General features: G+C 43.0%; 1 protein-coding gene across 5 annotated transcripts in view; it reads left to right on the forward strand.

The window, feature by feature from the left end:
* jag2b (jagged canonical Notch ligand 2b) overlaps positions 1 to 21,749 on the forward strand; it is a 52,240-nt gene that overhangs the window by 18,641 nt on the left and 11,850 nt on the right. For 4 of the 5 annotated variants that reach the window (XM_061811864.1, XM_061811862.1, XM_061811865.1 and 1 more), the window contains 10 exons: positions 608 to 662; positions 4,496 to 4,753; positions 5,539 to 5,599; positions 9,871 to 10,001; positions 14,024 to 14,134; positions 17,439 to 17,552; positions 17,962 to 18,008; positions 18,113 to 18,286; positions 21,184 to 21,346; positions 21,464 to 21,625. In XM_061811864.1, coding sequence (XP_061667848.1) covers positions 608 to 662; positions 4,496 to 4,753; positions 5,539 to 5,599; positions 9,871 to 10,001; positions 14,024 to 14,134; positions 17,439 to 17,552; positions 17,962 to 18,008; positions 18,113 to 18,286; positions 21,184 to 21,346; positions 21,464 to 21,625 — 1,276 coding nt within the window. The remainder of the gene's footprint in view (positions 1 to 607; positions 663 to 4,495; positions 4,754 to 5,538; positions 5,600 to 9,870; positions 10,002 to 14,023; positions 14,135 to 17,438; positions 17,553 to 17,961; positions 18,009 to 18,112; positions 18,287 to 21,183; positions 21,347 to 21,463; positions 21,626 to 21,749) is intronic. The other variant, XM_061811866.1, reaches the window with a different exon arrangement.

Genomic DNA, 21,749 nt, shown 5'->3' on the forward strand with positions numbered 1-21,749 from the left:
ATAATCTTTTCATTTCTCACATGTCTCTAGGTTGCCATCCCATTTTGAGCAACAAACAGCCCATCATCTATTGAAAGCTACATTTCTTTACATCCATTAGGCCAGTGATGTAACACTTATTCTGCTAAATATAAACATCAACATGTAACAAGTTAACTTTTTTCCGAGAGATATTGTCCTGTTCGGTTTAAAAAAAAAAAAATAGTGATAAATTAACCTAAAAACTGACAGCAACAAAAATCATTCCCACTTATCATTTAGTCCAATGGCCATCAACACTGGTAATATATTTTATAATTATTGGGAACCTGGGCGTGGGGTGGAGGGGTTGCTTCCTCTTTATACACAAAGGAAGACACGAGATCTACTGTATGCCGTCATATGACCACCATACGTAATCTCAAGATTGTAACAGGATGTGAGAGAAATTAAAGTCTGTGGTTGTGATCAAAAGATTGAAGTCTATTTCTGGAAAATTCAGTCGCTCCCCAATTAGAAAATGCAAATTTTGGCATCCCAGCACTATAATTATTTGACCTTCAAAACAGCAGTGTCAAATGACTTCATTGACATCTTTTATATATATTTTTTGTCTTCTTTTTTTCAGCGGACGTACACGTTAATCGTGGAGGCCTGGGACTGGGACAACACCACCCAGAACAGTAAGTGAACCCAAGACGTATCTCGGTCCAATTGCCCGCATGATTGGCGAGCAAGTCTTCAACAAAGAGGTCAAACAGGTGTTTTGCCAAGATAACCTGAAGTTTTTATTTTCTTGGATTCTTATTGTTTGACACATTTTTTTCAGTGGAAAATATGTTACGCTGAATATATTGGCCTCCCAAGACACCCTGTATACAATGCAACCAGCTATGTCGACGGTCAGTGCTTGACCAGCTGTATCCTGTTTTCATTCGGAAATGTCCGTTGACTCGATTCCTGTAGATCCCCCTTTTCCCCGTCGTAGCAGTAGCCCGGTCTGGGAGGAATCGTCTGAGGAGTGTAAATGTTGCGCACCCCCTTGACCCCTTGGCATTTTTTTTTTAAGAGTCTCAAATATGCGTGAAAATGTGTATGGATGCATTTCCATACCGCGCCGTCCTCTTTTGTCCACTTGTCGGCCATATTTTGCCAGCGCATCCTGTTTAGTCCATGACATCAAACACACTCATGAATGCAGACAATGGAGAAGAAATAGAATTTGACATCATAGCTCTGATTAGCTCGTTGCCCTTTGTAGTCTCCGGTTTCGCTGGAGGAGGCCACCAGCGAATGCGTGCGGAAATGGCAGTGATTCTGGGGCTGTTTATAGATTCAACACATTTTTGTTAAAATTAAAAATATCCTAAGACAGGCAGCAGCAAAAAGACAGCAGAAGTAGTTCGACATACAAGGAAATGCACAGTACAAGGGCCAGTTACGTTTTCCCGTAGAGTGCCGTTATGACTTGTGAAACCATAATTGTTAAATCACCTCGTCACGTATACACATGAAATTTATGAAGTAGTTTTAGAATCAGAAATGAAGGGTAATGGGTTTTTCAACTGTTGTTCATGTTTGGTAAATGCTTCCAGTATCTCAATGTTATCATGATCTCACAATTTGAAATTTTGGTACAAATGTGTTACACATTTGATTTGCCTTCGCAGGCCACATAAAATCATGAGGCGGGCCAGATCTGGCCCCTGGGCCATGCGTTTGACACCAGGGTTCTAGTGAAACTACCTCCATTTAAAAACATTTAAGGACACATGCTCTTGAAGCCGTTCGGCATCAAATTCTAGGCTGTTGGTGTAGAATACCCAAATTACCCAAATTTCTCTTTGAAATTTTGGAACAGAGATCAAAAAAGAGATCCTGAGAACCCAACAAATATTTTTTTTCTGCCTCATTACAAACACACAGGTATATGTATGTGTGTGGGGTGGGGGGGAACATGACCTGTAACAGTGATTCCATTTGGACAATGAAAACGCAACCATTTGAATGTAAAAGATGTTTGAAGTAGGCAATTATACGTCGAGTATCGTTTGATATTACGCCTGCTCACTCCAGATGGTTGTGTGCATCCATTTTTTTAAATGTTGTGCGCCGTCTATGATGCCATCCACGGTGGGTGCGCCATCGCACCAACAGGATGCTCTTTGTCGCCGTTTGGCTGCGTGGAGGGCGGGGTCTCATCGCAGCCGGGTTTTGTGCTGGTTTGAAAAATGTCGTGTGTGGGTGTCGTCCCGCAGTGATTTCAGATGATGAATCCAATTCGAGAGATGGTGGTGGGGTGGTTTCAGATTGAAATAAAGCATAGAGAAGCTTCTTGGTCTCCAATTAGTTGTACCTCACAGAGGATCCTGAAACCCTTAAGATCCTGCCGTGCCTTCTTAACTGGATGAATCGGTTCCATTTTCCTGCTGCCACTCATCATCTCTTCTCCCTTCCTCCTCAGTAAAACCAAGGCCACGGCTTTTCGTTGTAAAAATGACAACCGCATATTGCAGAGCTGCAGCCTTCTTTGGCTCCAAACAGGAAAAAGCACCGGGCCTCTTCCTGTTTGGTTTCTTAGCAACTAGCGACAAATATGGCAAGCTTGAGCCGGGCCGCCATCCACGCGATGAACGCTGGGTAAAACAGGTGCGGCGTGAAAGCCGCTATCACCAATTACCGGTCTGGGGTGATCATATTTGAGTCATTTTATTTGCCAAAATACCCTTAAAAATATCCTAAAACATATATATATATATATATATATATATATATATTAGTATATAGCGTCTTTAGTTAATCTTTGACTTTTACAGGTTATGCAATTGAGGAAAAAAAATGTTTTCCAATCCTGGCCAGGCTCCAGACAGCAAGAGTAAAACAAAGCAAAATAAAAGCATCACAACAAACTGTATGTGAATGTACACAAACTGTACAAAATTATATTGTGAATATTCATTGTTTCTGTCTCAAATTGAAAAAGAAATATAATCTCAACCCAAGGGACTTCTTTCTAGTCACGGCAAGTGATAGCCCTGACTGTTGGTTCTGAGCTTATGCAGTCGCGTGCCCTATATCACACACATCAGCTGACTTCAATCCCGATGTCATGGGTTGAAGAACGGGGATGTCTACAACAAACGTCTTTTCCTTCTGGAGTCAACACATCACAACCTCTTGTGGTGGAATACTGTAGTCTCAGTCGTCGTGGAGCCTCTTTGAAAACTACTCTTTGCAATGACTTAATGGACAGACAAATCCACATTTCCCATACTTTTGTGATTTGAACCGAAATCAAACTTAACCATCGGAGCATCCTACTTACTGCTGGTAAAATCTGAGTTCGGAGCGGTTTGAAATTGTTTTTGTGAACTCAGAAAACCAAACAGGAGGCATGTAGGCTGTATGCTCTGTTTTGAATTCATTTGTCTGATATATTTGACTTAAACTTCTCTAAGATACCCTGCCGAATAACCCCCCTTTTTTTTCTTGCGTTTGTGTTATAGTGCCACCTGTTGATTTGCATCGTAGTCATTTTTTTTATTTTTAAAGGAATCTTAACGGTTTGGAACAATCTCAATTTGATTAGAAAGTAGTTTTGTATCATGCATGTGTGGACATATTCTCAATCTGTGAGACATCGGAGTAGAATCCTGACCTGAGTCAGCATCCGCCTCCCGTCTTGTCCTACGTAAGAGCCCGCCAGTATGTCAGTAAGATTCCTCTCTTCCAGCATCACATCCTCCCTCCCGCTTGCCTCTCTTCCATAACAACCCCCCCGCGCCTCCTGTGTCCTCAGGAAAGGCAGTCGGCTGTTTTCCTTGTGTTTATCGAGCAGGAAGTGGAGCGGACTGGGCGGCTGGGCTCGGTGTTTAGACACCGAAGTAGCTGAGCCCGCTTGGGCCCGGAGCCCATTGTTCTCTATCTGGCAACTGCCGGGGTTTATATTTGTTATTGTTGCTTAATTCTGTCTGACATTGTGTCAGACGCGGTGGAGGAAAATGCGCGTGCATGTCCACGTTTGTGTGTTAAGTGTGTGTTAGCGCTGGCTCGCTTCAGAAGTGGCTGCAGTGCCGTGCAAGTCAAAGCTACGCAGGAAAGGAAATCACAGAGCCTCCACTTCCAGAGAGATTGTTGACCAGTTACAGTGCCGCTCTGATTAATTGACTCTGTGAGCTACCGTGGAACCCGCAGTCAGACGAAGTTTCCCATGGTTAGTAGCTAGTATCTTCTATACATTATATCGCTGCTAAAATAACTTCACTTCCATTTTCGGACGGGAAACCCAATTAAAGATGGAAGATTTGTGTGAGTTCCACTGGAATAAAATATACCTGCACAAGGGTAATGAGTCTGCATACAAACACTCGCGAAAACACAATGCCCCCTTTTTCATTTTTGCACTTGGCTAAGCAAAACTTGGTCAGACTAAAACCTTTTTAGTTAAACATTATTTTGACGTAGTGCATTTTTTTTTTTTAAACCAAATTCCCATTTTTGTAATAACTCATTTCAGATGAGGACGAGCACCTAATCGACCGCAGTGCTCAAACTGGAATGGCGGAACCCGGTGACCCCTGGAAGACCGTCCAGTATGATGGGCCTGTGGCTCGCTTCATCTACCGTACCTTGGTCCGCTGTAACAAAAACTACTACGGCCACAAGTGCAATAAACTCTGCGTTCCTCGTGATGACTACTTTGGACACTATCACTGTGACCGGTCAGGCACTCAGGTTTGCCTGGCTGGTTGGAAGGGTCCAGAGTGTAAGACAGGTGAGCTACCAACCAGTAAGCGTGACTACAGTACTACTACGAGTGTTTTTCGTACTGGAGAATTGACTTACCAACAAATTTCGCCGCTGGAGGAACGGAATTCCCGTCGTACACCAAATCAAATGCTTACAGACGTCTTCAAACATTGGAGTACCTTTACAATACAGTACAGTGAAATATTGCTTAAAACTAAGCAATATATAGCACCTGGAGCTCTTCGTCAACGACTATGAAAACCATGATGATGATTTACTGTGGCAGTCCAGTCCGGTGTAAAACAAAGAATATACGAGGGGTGATCGAAAGGTTATGGGCGTACGGTCAATGTGAAATTGTGCTAAACATTATGAAACTTGAATTGGTTTTTCTAACTGATGGATGAAACGTTGGTTATTTATTATAAACATGCTAATGATTTTTGAAAAATCTTAGTTTGACCTCAGATTATATTATTGAATTACACATTAACGAGTAAGCAATTGTACATGCGTTTGACATTATTAGCATTGTCCCCTTGTAATGAACGGCGTGTTTGTGAACGGAAATGGCTCGGTTTGTTTTCCAGCTGAGTTATTGTTGTACACGCACAGTACAAAGTTGCGCCCCCTTAGCCGCCAACTCTCCTCAGCGAACCATTAATCACGAAGCCCTTGTTTCAACTAACAAGCTTCTACCTTTGCGAATTAATCCCTCTGTAGTTTATTACTTTCTCTTTTCATAATATCATTCTAATGCATATGAGCACCCTTTTAACTTTTGTTGGTTTTGCCTTTTTGTCCTTTTAGCGATCTGCAAGCAAGGTTGTCATCCGCTACACGGCGGTTGCACCATTCCAGGGGAATGCAGGTAAAACGAGCGGCTTTCCTGATACTAACGATAACCTTCAGATTGGAATATTGTCCAAGCATTTTGTGGTTATAAATCTTTCATATTACATCAATGTATCTGCTTCTTTTCCTTTCGGCTTGTCCCGTTAGGGGTCGCCACGGCGTGTCATCTTTTTCCATCTAAACCTATCTCGTGCATCCTCTTCCCTGACACCCACTGTCGTCATGTCGTCCCTCACAACATCCATCAAGCTTTTGTCGATCATTATTAGCAGGTTAGGGTATCTGAAACCAATTTTTGGAGTCCTACCGAAATTGTGGATGATCCACAACTGCTCAGCTTATGAAGTTGGGCTGCAGTAAAACATGAAAACAAAACCATCACCTTTATCGCCAAAGCTACTGCAAAAAAATCCTCAAGTGCTAATTCTAAACAGTTACCCTCAGTCTTGCCTTTTTTTTTAATCCCCCCCACCCCCACCCCATGCAGGCATTTCAGTTCAGCACAGGCAATGCTTTGCCTGACGTATTTTTAGGCAGTGCAAAGCCCACGCAGAATACCAAGCATCTCGTCAGTTTATTTATTTTTTTAACCACTCAGGGCCAAGACGGGTGTTGCCAGTGTGTGAGCACTGTAAACGTGCCGGGAATTGCCATAGCTCCTCTTCTTCTGCACTGCGCTTTTCTTTTTGAGAAAGGGGTAGACAGATGAATGCCAAAAAAATGCAAAACGGCCCGATTGGTTTCCTCGAAAACTGCACAAATGTAACTTACTGCCCCTGCACCGTGTGCATCAAACTCAACACAGGCTTTGCGTTATTCTTAGATCAAATGATTGAGGAAGAGTCCTGACCTGACTTTATCTTCACTCCAGTTATCAGGCAGGGGAGGGGGGTGAGGCATCTTCTTCTCCTGAAATGTCAGGTCCCAGAAGACGGGAAAAGTGATATGAGTGAAGGAGCTGCAGTAAAGATTCTTCCTGCTCTGGCATGAATTTAATGAAGCCTCAGGTCACAGAAAGCAGGCAATAAATCCCTTATGATCTCCTGGTGCCCTTTCATTCCCTTTATTTCATCAATTTTGTGGGCTTTGCACAGCCCCATTTTGCCACAGGCTTTTGTGTGTGTGCCATGTGTGGCTGTGGTATTGAGGATTTTAGATCGGTACACATTAGGCCTGTTCTGACATATTAGGAAGGGCTTGCTGCGTCTTGAGGATAAGTGGTGAAATGGTTTTGCCAGCATTACCCCACTCTGGCTACCTTTGACATGTGCCAGTGCCATGACATTGGAATTCGACCGCCTATTTGCAGATGAGTAATGACACTAGAATGGCCAAGACTTGATCCCCAGAAACCTGTTGAGACCTACAACCATAAGCACTCCCTGTAAAAGCTGGCCTTTGTATGGCTTATTTAGTATAGCTGTTCTGTATAGAATGGCAGACTTAAGTCGATCTTGCAATTATCCACCCCTGGAAGGTTCAAAGCTGGAACACCTGAATAAATTCCCAGCTCCAATGGAAAAAAAAAAAAAAAAAAATGTTGCTGTCTAGAAAGTATTTAATGTATACATCACACGAGATTGTGCATCACACACGTCTACAGTGCTGTGAAAAAGGTATTTGCTAGCTTCCAAAATTCAATTCTTTTTAACAAACATTGTTTCTCTGCTTGCTTTAAGATTATCAAGCAAATGTGAATATTAAGACAAAGGTAAACAAAAACAAAATTCAGTGTTTAAAAAAAATGTATTAAGGCAAAAAAAAAAAATTCTGAAGGATTGTTGGGCCATCAGTTTGTGACCTCAGCGTGATACCCAGTTGGGTTGTACTGCAGGAAAACATTCCAAAAATACATCGGCAAGCAAGTCAACTTCTGAATGACTAAAATCATCCATCCATACATTTTCTTTGCCGCTTATCCTCACGAGGGTCGCGGGGAGTGCTGGAGCCTATCCCAGCTGTCAACGGGCAGGAGGCTGGGTACACACTGAACTGGTTGCCAGCCAATCGCAGGGCACATAGAGACAAACACTCACAATCACACCTAGGGGCAATTTAGAGTGTCCAATTAATGTTGCATGTTTTTGGAATGTGGGAGGAAACCGGAGTGCCCAGAGAAAACAAAGAACATGCAAACTCCATACAGGCGTGGCCGGGATTGAACCTGGGTCCTCAGAACTGTGAGGTCAACGCTTTACCAGTTGAGCGAATGTGCCGCCCTAAAATAATCATCATAAATAAATGAATTAATGAAGGCTTTGGAGTCACCGACTTAAAACCAGACTTGCTCCTGAAGGTAGCCTAACCAATTGCCCCCCCCCTTAACACACACACACGCACACAGGTAGCTTTTAATATATTTTTTTCCTTGAATGAATAAAATCACCATAGAAAAGCCTTTCTTTAGGTAATATTTCTGATGTTTATGCTGAAAACTGCAGAAACAAGAATTTGAGATCCTTTTTACGGCACTGTTTGTCTCATTCAAGAAAAGGCTAAAAGTGCATCGGCAACTGACTCTCATTCGCTCTCGTTTTTTAACCACTTCCCTCGTGGCGGCACAACAGAAGCTCGCTTGTAAAATTTTGTCTCACAGCGTAAAATCAACTGCTTGTAACGTGAAAAAACGCATGATCCGGGGAACTCGTAAGTCGAGGTATCGCCGTATTTGTATTGGGCTGCAATGCCACAGTGTGAAAGTACGCAGTGTTTGTAGTATCTGTTTAAAACGGCTTTAAAAAGCCATAACAACAATGCCGTCGGACCCCGTGAAGGTGATCAAATAGAGTGGTGCAAAGCATGGCAAGTATTCTTAGCACCCCCCCCCCCCCCGCCCCCAACTAAGAGACACTCAAAGACCTTGTCTCTGGGGTTGGCAGCGGTGCCGTCTGAAGGAGCGCTGGCTGAAAATAGGAACCAATTGACAAGACAGCTGGCTCGACGACACCACAGCCTCGGAATAGCCGGGTGTTGTCATGAAGCGGCAGGCGCGTGCGCAGCCTCTGTAAACACACGGCCGCCCCCAGACACTCAGAACACGCCGCACGGTCGTCATCGTAGGCCTTCAGACGGCCCACCCCGCTTCCCCCAGCTCTGTCCAGACGAGAGCCTGCTGGATGTATTCTTAACCTCTCTTGCCCTGGAATGTCACCCACCACTAAGATTAGTTGGGTTGGGGTCCTTGAGATGCGTTAACCTAAGATGTGATACAGTAAAACATTTGTAGGTTTTTAAAAGGCCAATTAACTGTTTTGAGATCACAATTTGTTCTATTTATGGTTTAAACCATTATTACAGGCAATTATCATCACTTTTAGGTAAGTGTGTCAATTATTTAGAGAGATTTGCTATTCACAGTCAGGCCCAGTCTCTGTTTCAAATGGCGCGGCTACACTGAACTAGTTTTTAAAACATTTTTCATGGGGGGCTGGGGATTCAGCTTGGGGTACATAAAGTACTGCACAAAGGTCAAAATTAAATAAACACTTATAATTTGAGAGCTACAGAAGAACGGCTGTCCATTGTGTGAATGAAAATGTCTGCCTGGTTGACAATCAGCACAATAGCTGACAACCTTTTAAATGATGGAACAAATAAAAACTGGCACAATGCACATTTTGTGTCTCAAATATCAATTTGTCAGTGGCTGTTCAAACTCGTGAATAAAGTTGCATCGTAGTTGTACCATCTTGAAGTAATTGGTAGGTGAATTGATGACCCCACTTGGTAGCAACCAAAAGAGGGCATATATTATTCATCCCTTGCTAGTTTACTTCCGAAAAACCTTTTATAATAAACGAAAAGGGAAGTGAATATCATCATCATGCAAATGCTCGTGCTAGATAATGGCGCACTGTTGCCCAGACTGCTGAACGGCACCACATCATATGTCTGCACCCTGCTCAACTTTGGCTAGCTTAAAGAAAAGGTGTTTTCATCTGACTTTCACAAGTGCTGGCATGCTCGAATTTCTCAACACAACTAAGCTGGAGTTTATTTTGTCATGCTTGACTTCCACATTGGGACAGGGCGCAAGCTGAGCTTCTTTCGCTTTTGTCGGAAGAAAGATTTCATCTTTAAACATTAAAAAGTTGGCATATCATTGCTTCTTTGAATTAAAAAAAAAAAAAAATTGGATGAGAAACTGAGGTTGCTGGTGTCTTCTGGTTTTGGTAAATTTAGAATATTTACAAAGTGGGCACTTCACTCAATTGAGAAAATGTGAGGATTTTGGTGGATGAATGTTGTGACAGTCTTTTTTTGTTTTGTTTTTTTGTGTGTGCATAGTTGTAACTACGGCTGGAAGGGTCCCTTGTGTGATGAATGTTCATTGTTCCCTGGATGCGTCCACGGCACTTGCGAAATCCCCTGGCAGTGCAACTGCAAGACGAACTGGGGTGGCCTGTTGTGCGATAAAGGTATGCAAAAGTTTACTTTTATCCCCTCCCACGCGTGCAAAATTGTGATCCCGCATGTACCCTCAAGCTGTTTGTTCGTTTAAAGGAGCAATATATCAACAGAGTATTTGTACAATCATTCTTCACTGCCATTAGTTTTCTTTTTGTGGTGCTTGAGGCTTTTGAGACAAACTTGTCTGGGACAGTATTCAAAAAATCAGCTTGAAACGTAATAAACTTATTGTGTCATGTTAAATCATTCAAATAATCACCATGTCTGTTGATCAAGCGCACAGGTGTCAAACTCAAGGCCCTTGGGCCACATCCGGACCGCCTCATGATTTTATGTGGCCCGCGAAGGCAGATCAAGTGTGTCAAATTCCATAATTCTTGTGAAAATTTGTACTAAAATTTCAAATTGTGAGATCATAAATGATAACATTGAGATATTGCAAGCATTTACCAAACATGAACAATCGTTGAAAAGCCCATTACCCTTGATTTCTGATTGCAATACTAGTTCATAAATTTCAAAAGTGTGTATATATATATATAATGAGGCAATTAAGCAATTTTATTTTAATATCATAACGGCCCGATGAGGGAAACCGTAACTACAACCTTTCCCGCGACAAGAATTAGGTTTGACACCCCTGATCTCGCGCCACACTTCCTTAACTTGTAATTCTTTATTTTAGGGAAATTTTGGACAACACTATGCTTCAATGTTATAGGTTTGTCCCATTGCTCAAAACAAAGTCCACATAAGTATTATGGGATGAGTTTAGTTTGAGGCAAAAAAAAAAAAACCCAAAACCTGTCTGGAACTCAACCTCATCTTACCCCTTTGAGACTTGTTGAGGGTCTCTCCAAAATAGTGAGAGAAATTATCGCTGATGAGAGGGGACCAACTTCATATATTGTCCCATTTCCCATGGCAAGCGTATGTCGTATATGGCGTATATCCACTAGCATATGTCCTTAATTGCATGTGCAATATGGATGAGAAATTACCTTTATCCGGTCTTAACAGCGTTTCCCTATTCTCTGACTGGAAAACAGCAGCTGTATAGTTTTACTGCTCGTGTGATTTGAGCACCAGCAAGGACACTTGATCCCCACACATCCTCTTGGTCACTTGAGTGCACTTTGGGGGATGAGAGTGGGTCCTAAGATCCCCAGTGCAGACTCATCCCTTTTCATTTATTTAGCAGCCTTTAGTGTGACCTGTCCTTAGGCTAAGACTGGTTCTCAAGGATCAATTGAGTTGAGTTGAAGTGTTTTGTATGTGGAAAAAGCACAAAGAAACGAGCTTCGCTTACAATATCTCTTTTCTTAAATAACCGGGATTCCGTGGCTGATTAATAATTTAAAAAGATACCAGTTTCTAACTCATTGAGTCCATCATTTAAATATTGTAAGCCCACTCTCATGATGCTTAGCAGCAGAGTGGCTGAGGAAACACTTCCCGTCAAACTGACAGCTGGTGCTCTATACTAAGCGAAGACTCCGACAAGCTTCCCCGGAACTCCTGGCACCACGCGGATGAATGTTGGCAGCCAATTAGCGAAGTTAAGGATGCGGTGAAAGCTGATATTGCTTCAAGTTCATGGAGATGTCTGTCTTTAGTTACGTACATCCTCCCTACGCACTTGAATCGCTCCAAAAGGTGTTTTGCTCATTAAAACAACAAATTAGTTCTTTTCTTTTGTTGTTTTTCCTGTTCCGTTCTTGTCCTGCACTCATCCATGCATTTGAAATGTAAAATGTGGCATAACCCTGGGGAGTCAAATATATATACTTATATATGTTATTTGGGTTATTTCGGAGCCAAGTCGAAAGGCGAAGCTCTCAATTTACCAGTCGATCTACGTTCCTACCCTCACCTATGGTCATGAGCTGTGGGTCGTGACCGAAAGAACAAGATCCCGGATACAAGCGGCCGAAATGAGTTTCCTCCGCATGGATGTTATTTGAGGTTGCCTTGGCATCACAGCGACAAAGATACCCATCAGCGTCAGTGTAGTTGCTCATCAGGTGAGAGGTGGGAAGTTCATTTCAGGAGATTGGCCAGGACGGTAAGCATCAGAGTCTTTATGAGGCCATTCAGGCGGATGTCCGCGATGACGGACCCAAAAGGTAAAGCAAGAGCCAGGCGACAGGAACAGGCGGCAGCCGCTGGTCAAGTGCTGTGACAGGAGCTGGAAATGGGGGCCGCTGGATGAGCGCCTGCGTAGGAGCAGGACCAAGGTTGCGGCCACTGGTTGAGCACCTGCACCAGAGGGAGAGGTGGTGGCCACTAGAGTATATGGTGGCGGCTGCCAGAAAGGAGTGGTGTGGGTGGCTACGTAGGTGGAGCGCTGCCTTCACCGGAGCATATGGCCATGCCTGGGCGAGCACTGCCAAAACGGGAACATGAGGTACCGTGGGAACATGCACAAGCGGAGGTGGCACAAGTAACGCTGTAACATGGTAACTAGACACCAAGAACTGCCAAAGAACAACAAGACTTCTGAGGCTTTTATGCATGTCATGATGAACACAGACAAGGCACAGGTGAGGAGGCTGCTTCCAGGAGCAGACTCCTGTGATGCAGTAGAATGACCACACCCCTTACTCAGCCCCCAATAAACAGATCCCAGATCCATCAAAACACCAACAACAACCCTCCCGTCCTTAACACTAACTTAACACTCATCAGGGTCAGTCCGGTAGCTGTTCAGGACATGGTGATGAGTCTTTCACATTGCTGTGGAGGAATTTTGTCCCACTCTTCTATTCAGAAGTGTTTCAACTCCGCCATATTGGGGGTTTACCAGCATGGACTGGCCACTTAAGGTCATGCCACAAGATGTGTATAGTTTAAATCTGGATTTTGACTTAGCCACTCCAAGACCTTAATTCTGTTTGTTTTTTTGGGGTTGTTTTGAGGCATTCAGAGGTGGACTTTGTGGTGTGTTTCGGATTGCTGTCCTGCTGCATGAGCCAAGAGCGCTTGAGTTTAAGAGCACAAATTGATGGCCAGACGTTCTCCTTCAGGATTTTCTGGTACACAACAGAATCCATTGTTCCATCAATCACAGCAAGTTGTCCTTGTCCTGGTCCTGCGGCAGAAAAGCAGCCCCAGACCATCCCACTGTCACCGCCATGCTTCACTGTTGCCACAATTTTCTTTTGATCAAATGCTGTGCCATTTTTATGCCATATGTAACGGGCCGCACACCTTCCAAAAAGTTCAATTTTTGACTTATCAGTCCACAGAATGTTTCTCCAAAAGTCAAAAGAAAAGGACAGCAGAGGTCGTGTACTCCTGGGTAGATTTGCCACTGTTCCCAGTTTTCTCCATTTGTGGATAATGGCTCTGGTTTGCTGGAGCTCCAAAGTCTTGGAAATGGCTTTGTAACCCTTTCAAGACTCACCTCTTCCGAATGACTGTGATGTGGGGGGGGGGGGGGGGTAGTTACCTTTTCACAGAAAAGGTTTGGGTTTTTGTGCCTTCATAAATCAAATTGCCATTTGAAAACTGCATTTTATATTTCCTTGAGTAACATTTCATTTATTGGATGCTGCTATCAGCTAAGCACTCGTGTGATTCAAGTCCTTGTGAAAACGGTGGTACTTGCCATGAGGGGTCTCTCAGGTTTTGAATGCCGGCGTCTGCCAGGCTGGGAAGGTCTGACCTGTCCAATAACTGAGTTCTTACACACTTGTCTCGTCTATTTGCCTCTTTGTTCACCTGTTGACAATTTTTCCTTTGTTTTTTCTTTTTTTTATGAGCTTTGTTATATTTTAATTGTTCATTGTTCAGATGCACAATGAACCCCAGTTTGCCAGAGGGGATAAGATCCAGACCCACCTGCAATAGCTAAAAAGCCACACTGTAGAAAGACCACATGAAACACAACCAAACTGATTTGATCTATTTTTGTTATTTTTGTTCAAGCATGATTTGATGAATTCAACAACCGAAACTTCTACACGAGTGAAAACTATAACTACAATAGTGGCTATTGTTAAATGAAAACCTCTGTGTATGTACTTAGGTTTAGACTGTGCTTCCAATCCATGCGCCTGGGGAGGAACCTGCGTCGACCGGGATGATGGGTTTGAGTGCTTGTGCCCACCTGAATGGACAGGAAAGACCTGCCAGATTGGTGAGTTTCATAAATCAGTCCAAGAATCAGAATGTCTTCCCTTTTGCGTGATAATTTATTTCCTTAAGAATTGTTTTTGTATGGCACGTCCTGTTTGTACTGTTTGAAGAAATTAAAGAAAAATCCAATGAGATGCCAACAGAATTGCTCACAGTTCTGGACAATTGTATTTTCCGATGGGGGGTGGAATTCAGTATGCAACCACCACTCCATTGTCAATATTCTGGTAAGAAGGCAGCTGCCCAGTTTTTTTTTTTTGTTTGTTTTTTTTTTACCCCTCACATTTTTATGAGCCAACAGTGGGTTTACATATCCGGCTGTTTCTGTATGCCTCCTGTCAAAAGCGGATGACAGGCACGAAGCCAGAAAATTTACAACTGGTAAATAAAGTCGGATGGCGATGTGTTTTTTTTTTTTTTTTTTTTTTTTTTTTTGAGGGGGTGGGGCGAGGTGAAGGCCGGAAAAACGATCTCAAGAGTCCGTGTCATTTTACCAGCTTCGATCTCAGCTTACAAGCAGCAATCAGCTTCCAGTCTTACCTGGTGTTGACTGGGTGTGCATATGTGTTAAGTGTAGGGTTTCAGAGAGAAGACAGGTGTGTGTGTGTGTGTGTGTGTGTGTGTGTGTGTGTGTGTGTGTGTGTGTGTGTGTACCCCCTGCGGACTGCGCACCCCCACTTCACCATGCCTTCAGACATTTGAGCAGCGGCAGCAGTGCTTTGTTGTAACACTTTAGATGTCTGCGGTGGTGGTGAGCGTCCATTATTTGGATCCCATTTCAACCTTTTTTTTTTTTTCCCCCAGCAACCGTTTTGTTTGTTTTTTGCGTTTTGGGGACACTTTGTGAAGCGGGATTTAATCCAAAAATATATTGTCCATCTCTGTATTCTCGACAAGGCTAAAAATATATATATATTTTTAAAGAACAACAAAAGATAACTTGGGGTTACTCCATTTTAATACTTAACCGATGGATGCTCAATAATGCAGTAATTAAAGATGACAAATGTTAATAATATTAATTACTGCAAATTTCTGTCTGTTCAACCTCGAGTCAGATTTAAAATACATTTTTCAATAGGAAGTAATTAAGAATTCATTCTAAGACTAATATGCTGTAATTTTTGTATATATATTTTGTGTGGTCAATACAAAATGTGTACATTACAAATAAGCAGAGAAAAGTTAACAGAAAACTGCAATTCATTGCATGTAATTTTGAGGACGAATATAGTTAATACAGTATATACACCGTAGTTATCACGATATTAAATGACCTATATCTGACGTACATTTTCATCTATATGACACACTTTTATGGATTATTCTTTCTAAAGACTCATGCAGATTAAATGCCAGTGTGAAAATTTAGGTTATGTCACTTCTGTAGTAACAGAACTCCTTTGTAAACTGAGAAGCTCATGTTTAGTGCTGTTGAATTTTTATCGCCTTCGCACTTATTCGGCACAGGCAGGATAGAGATATTGAACGTGTTTTTCCACATCACAAGTTTCATTTCCAGTTCTGTCATCTTCGCATTTTTCCTGTTTGGATCACAAAATTAATCCTGAAGATACTTACTGATCTGAAGTTTCAGGAGATATGTTGAAGTCTCATGACTTGCTGAATACTTGCTGGATCATTGTTACCCGATGACTTAATCGCTGATTGTTGTCACTTTCGAAGCTTGTTTCTCCCCAAGTTTTTGGTTGAACTCCAAATAGTACAACTCTATAATGACTTCAAAGGTTTTCCTCTACTCTGGACTTAAGGGAAGTCTTCCTCAGAAGAATGGAAGCTCTGGGACCATTTTCGACCATCCATCCATCCGTTTTCTACCTCTTTTCCGGGTCAGGTCGAGTGGGAAGTAGAGTCAGCAGGGATACCCAGACTTCCCTTTCCCCAGCCACTTCTTCCAGCTCTTCCGGAGGGCTCCTGAGGCTCTCCCAAGCCAGCCAAGAGACAACGTGTCCTGGGTCATCCCCGGGGTCTCTTTCCGGTGAGACATGCCCGGAACACCTCACCCGGGAGGCATCTGAATCAGATGCTCCAGCCACCTCATCTGGCTCCTCTCAATGCGGAGGAGCAGCGGCTCGACACTGAGCCCCTCCCAGATGACAGAGCTTCACACCCAATCTCTAATATAGAGCCCGGACACCTTGCGAAGGAAACTCATTTCGGCCCCTTGTATCCGGGATCTTGTTCTTTCGGTCACGACCCATAGCTCATGCCCATAGGTGAGGGTAGATCGACTGGTAAATTGAGAGCTTCGCCTTTGACTTAGCTCCCTCTTTATCACCACGGACCAATACAAAGTCTGCGACACTGCACCAATCCGTCTGTCGGTCTCCTGCTCCATTCTTCCCTCACTCGTGAACAAGACACCAAGACGCTTGAAGTCCTTCACTTGGGGCAGGATCTCATCCCCGAAGCAGAGAGGGCAGGCCACCCTTTTCTGACTGAGGACCATGGTCTTAGATTTGGAAGTGGTGATTCTAATCCCAGCCACTTCACACTTTGCTGTGATCCGCTCCAGTAAGAGTTGGAGATTACGGCTTGATGAAGCGAACAGAACCACATCATCTGCAAAGAGCAGAGATACGATGCTGTTGCCACCAAACTGGACATTCTCTATGCCTCGGCTGCACCTAGAAATTCGGTCCATAAGTTATGAATAAAATCGGTGACGAAGGGCAGCCTTGGCGGAGTCCAACTCTCACCGGAAACGAGTCCAATTTATTGCCGGCAATGCAGACCAAACTCTAACAATGGTCGTACAGGGCCCAAATTGCTCATATCAGGGGGTTCGGTACCCCATACTCCTGAAGAACCCCCCCGCACAGGACAGGACAGGGACACGGCCTTCTCCAAGTCCACAAAACACATGTAGACTGGTTGGCCGAACTCCCATGCACCCTCGAGCAGCCTGTAGAGCGGGCCCACTGTTCCATGGCCAGGACGAAAACCACATTGCTCCTCGTGAATCTGAGATTTGACTTCCTGACGGACCCTCCTCTCCAATACCCCTCAATAGACCTTACCAGGGACGCTGAGGAGTGTGATTTCCCCCTATAGTTAGAACATACCCTGCAACCACCCTTCTTACAATGGGGGACCACCACCCCAATCCTCCGTGGAAATTGATCTCCGGACAAGGATTTTGTTTTTTAATTCAACGGATTTAAAAATATTAAAAAATATCATTCCAAGCAGTGGTTTTGTGGTTCCTACTGATTTTCTTTGTACTTTACCTTGCTGTGTCCCCATTTATGGACGTAGGGTCCTTTTACTTCCTGCTTTCACAGATGCTAATGAGTGCGCAAGAAACCCGTGTGTGAACGCAAAATCGTGCAAAAATTTGATTGGTGGATATCACTGCGACTGTTTTGGGGGATGGTCCGGACAAAAATGTAACATCAGTTAGTATTTTCCTACGTCTTAGTCACTTCCTGTATATGTTTGCTTCTCCAATCTCTCAACTGGCGGTCTCTTTGAGCTGCTGGTCTTACCCAAAAAAAAAAAAAAAAAAAAAAAATATATATATATACATATTTTTAAACTCCTTCACTCACCTTCTGGACTCACAACATAAGTGTAGTTTAGTCTTATTCATTCACACGCGGTAGCTTGTTTCTTTCCTGTCTTGCCAAATCAACGCTCCAGCTGTGCCCTCACGAAACCCAGTTGCATGCCCACCGTGGATTCAGTGCATGAACGGATCCTACGCTTTACTAATGTCTACCTCTTTGGCAACTTTGACCTCGTCTGTAAATGTGCGTCTTAACTTTAAAATCGATGCTAATGTTTGTTGTTTGATTTGCTCGTCAGACATAAATAGCTGCCACGGTCAATGCCAGAATGGAGCAACCTGCAAGGTTTGTCATTTTCTATTCCTAAAACTTCATCTGAATTAATGGCTTCTTGACTCGGTTAGATGGTCCAATCCCTTTTTTTTTTTTTCCCCTTTTGTCTTTATTAGGAGGGCTCACGCGGTTACCGCTGCCAGTGCCGACCGGGCTTTGTGGGTCTTCACTGTCAACTGCAAAGGAATATGTGTGACAGCAGACCCTGTCAGAATGGAGGCCAATGCCACCCCGTGTTGGGTAGCTTTGTGTGCCAGTGCCCAGTCAACTTCGGGGGCGAACTGTGTGAGGTACACTTTACATTTGAATTCAGATTGATGGCAAGACTTTATCAAGAATTTTGACTTAGCTCAAGTTTAGTAAGAAGTTGGACAAGAGCTGAGCTGGGAATTGGGTCAGTCTCAAATTAGTTTTATTAGCGTTCAAAACTGCTCTTCCCGTAGGACATGATGGACATTGAATTAATTAGTCAAATCGGGTCAAACTTGCACCATCATCTACAATGTTTGCCAAAAAGTATTTGAACATTCTCACAGCCGTACAAGCGTAAAATACTGCGCTGTGCTGTTTTTACTCTGCAACCGCACTTGAAATTTCTGGAGTCTGAACCTGAACAATCCTCCTGTTTGTTGTACAAATTAGGCGGGGACATGACGTCCGGCTGTCATTGACAAATTTTTTATAAATTCATTTAAAAAGGCTACTGTGAAATGTTCATTTTTTCTCTCACTTAGAGTTTAATACATTATAAATCCACCACATTGAACATACACAAATAAGAACCAACAAATTTAGCTGCATTATGAAGTCAAACTTAATAGAATTACACTTTGTGATATTTAACAGTATTTTACTTTTGTAGTTTGCGGCAGTGCACCACTGCCATATTTTAGTTAATTCAATATTTGTACAATAAGTTGTGGTTATTTCTTTTTACTTACATCCTGACACGTGTAGTAACATTTACGCCATTACATTTAGTCCTGTAATATTTTTTTAATAAACTGTACTTGTTGGAGTACTTCAAATGCACTGATATTTTTACTTTTAGTAAGTACTGTTTTTATAAAGAAGGATTGATACTTTTGCTGTTATAATGATCGACATGCTGCTAGCTACGTTCGCCATGTTTTACTTTTTTCATTTAGTACAGTAATTTCCGGCCGATAAGCCGCAGCTTTTTTTTTTTTTTTTTTTTTTACACGCTTTCAACCCTGCGGTGATGCGGCTAATTTGTGCATTTTTTCTCATGGCCGCGGGGGGGCACTTAGCGGAAAAGGAGTGAGACCGGTGGAATATATGTGCCGAGGAAGTGACTTTTACCAGTCCGGCCCTGTTAACGCTGCGCTATCGTTAACTGCCTTGTCTCAGTGATTTTTACCTTTTTTTTTTTTTTTTTTTTTTTTTTTTTTAAACCTGCCCTGTTAGTGAGTCACTAGCGGTAGCGTTAGCGTTAAACTCTCTGTGTACTGTCTTTCTTTGGAAATATTTCTCGTTTCAATGTGGGCACTTGCGGATTTTACACAGCTGCGGCGTATGTATGTACCAAATGGTATTTCCTTTACAGTACTTTCTTACTCATAAGGGATGAGTACTTTTTACTGGTCATATTATTCTCAAGTAACAGTACTCTTACTTGTGTGGAAAATTTGGCTTCTCTACCCACCTGCGCTTATCTTAGGCTTAAACAAAGAAGGGTCGACAAGATTAGTTTCCCGAATCACCGCACATAGATATAGACCGGGTCCAAAACAAGAGTCCTCTTCAGTACGCCACCTGTCCCGGTTGTACTGGCTATCACATGATGTCTCTGTCGCTTCGCCGTAATCTGTTATATTTAGTGCGTGTGTGTGAAGCCAATGTAGGTTAGCTGTGAGGAAACCGATTCTGTTCTGCCTCTCTTGGGCCCTGAATGGAGGACATTGCTGGTCCGGAGCCAGTCCTGATTTAGCTTCTCCACTATGTACACCAGCCTCGCTGAATGAGGTTACGCTGGGTTGCTGCCCGCTTACTACAAAACACGCATGTCTGCCATGGTGCTGTCTACATGCTCGTTAAAAATATGCCTTCATAAGCAAGGTGCTTACTTATTTGATACATGATCATGATATTAATAAAAATACTACTGCTGTAATAAGAATAGCGAAGGTCATATTGACCATGATTTAAATTCTAACATTAACAGAATGCAAACAATATTACGATTTTAAGATTCATTTTTTTTGTTTGTTTTTGTATTCATGTATGTAATAAATTTGCCTATGAAGTTAAAAATCACATAGGTTGCTTCAGTAACGGAAAAATAGTTAGCTTGTGGTGCTAAATGGCCAATTAAAAAAAAACCATGGTGCATAAAGCTTATAGCTGAATAAACATTTTTTGCATGGTCGTGATTAGGATATTGTCATACCGATAGCTGATATGATTTCAAGAAAACAAAAATCAAGAATTCTATAATGCCCTCCAAAATGACACCCTCAATGTAAGGCAATGCAAGGAAAACCGCTGAAATGTAATGATTTGGTGTTCCATGCTCTGACCACACACACATCCAAATAGTAAAGAAAATTGGTATGTGCGCATGACACTTGGGTTAAAATAAACTACGTGTGACCACAGACTTCACCCGCTCTGCTGACCCGCTCAAACGCTCCTGCTCAGCACCTTAAATGGCAGCGGGTGCAGACCGGCGTTTACGCACAGTAGTGATGTTTACAAAAACCTGGAGATTTTCCCTCCAAGCCCCTGCATTGAAGTGTGTTTAAAAGAAAAAATGGGGCCAAACGTGGCTACGGTCATGAGCAGGGTGGTTCTTTTACTAGTTTATCCTGACTTGGTTCACCGGCGGTGTCAATATACAGTATTCCTTAATGTGTCTGCTACCAATCGCTTCATCTTTTCCTTTTTCAACTTTTGCTCGGGGCTAAGTTAGCGTGCCAGTGACGTTAAAACAAATGCGTGAATCTTCTTGATGAGCTTAGGGAAGCTTTCCAAGGGCCGACTCTTGCACGTTTATCTTCATAAAGGGAGGCTGGCACAAGCAAAGCCCAGCAGCTCACGGGCCAAACAGTCCTGCAAGCGTCATAATTTTGGCTAGTTCCAACTCTTTGTTTTTTTTTAGGATTGATGCACACAAACCTACAGTAGGCTTTATTTTGACTTCCACCCTCTTTTGATTTCCCTCAAGAACCAGCTCTGGTCCATTTCGGATTTTTGCAATCCAAACCCATGTAAGAACGAAGCCAAGTGCCACAGGATGGTCCAGGACTTCTACTGTGAATGTCCTGAGGGCTTTGAGGGAAAGTCCTGCGAGCTACGCAAGGAGGACTGCCAAACCACCACTTGCCAAGGTGACCAGAATCTCACAGTGAAAATCAGGCACTGTGTGACACAAACCCCATTTTACTATCTTCCCTTATCCGAATTGAGGAAGTGACTGCGCCGTTTATTTCTTTATTTGCTTGCAGTTTTCGACAGCTGCACCATTGCCATAGTGACCAAGGAACGGCCAGAAGTGCAGCACATCACCTCCTTCGTCTGCGGATCTCGAGGGCGCTGTGTGACCGGGCTGAGCGGCAACTTCACCTGCGTCTGTGATCCGGGGTTCAGCGGCACCTACTGTCATGAGAGTACGTAGAGGAAAAGAATTTTAGCCGTACACTAGACGAGTACGCAGTACAGTGCAGAGCCATGATGCAGATTTGATCTGAGTTGATTTATAAAGATGGAAATCCATTTTTGGGCGCTTTTAAT

The sequence above is a fragment of the Syngnathoides biaculeatus genome, chromosome 23, assembly GCF_019802595.1.
Source record: "Syngnathoides biaculeatus isolate LvHL_M chromosome 23, ASM1980259v1, whole genome shotgun sequence".
Classification (NCBI taxonomy): domain Eukaryota; kingdom Metazoa; phylum Chordata; class Actinopteri; order Syngnathiformes; family Syngnathidae; genus Syngnathoides; species Syngnathoides biaculeatus.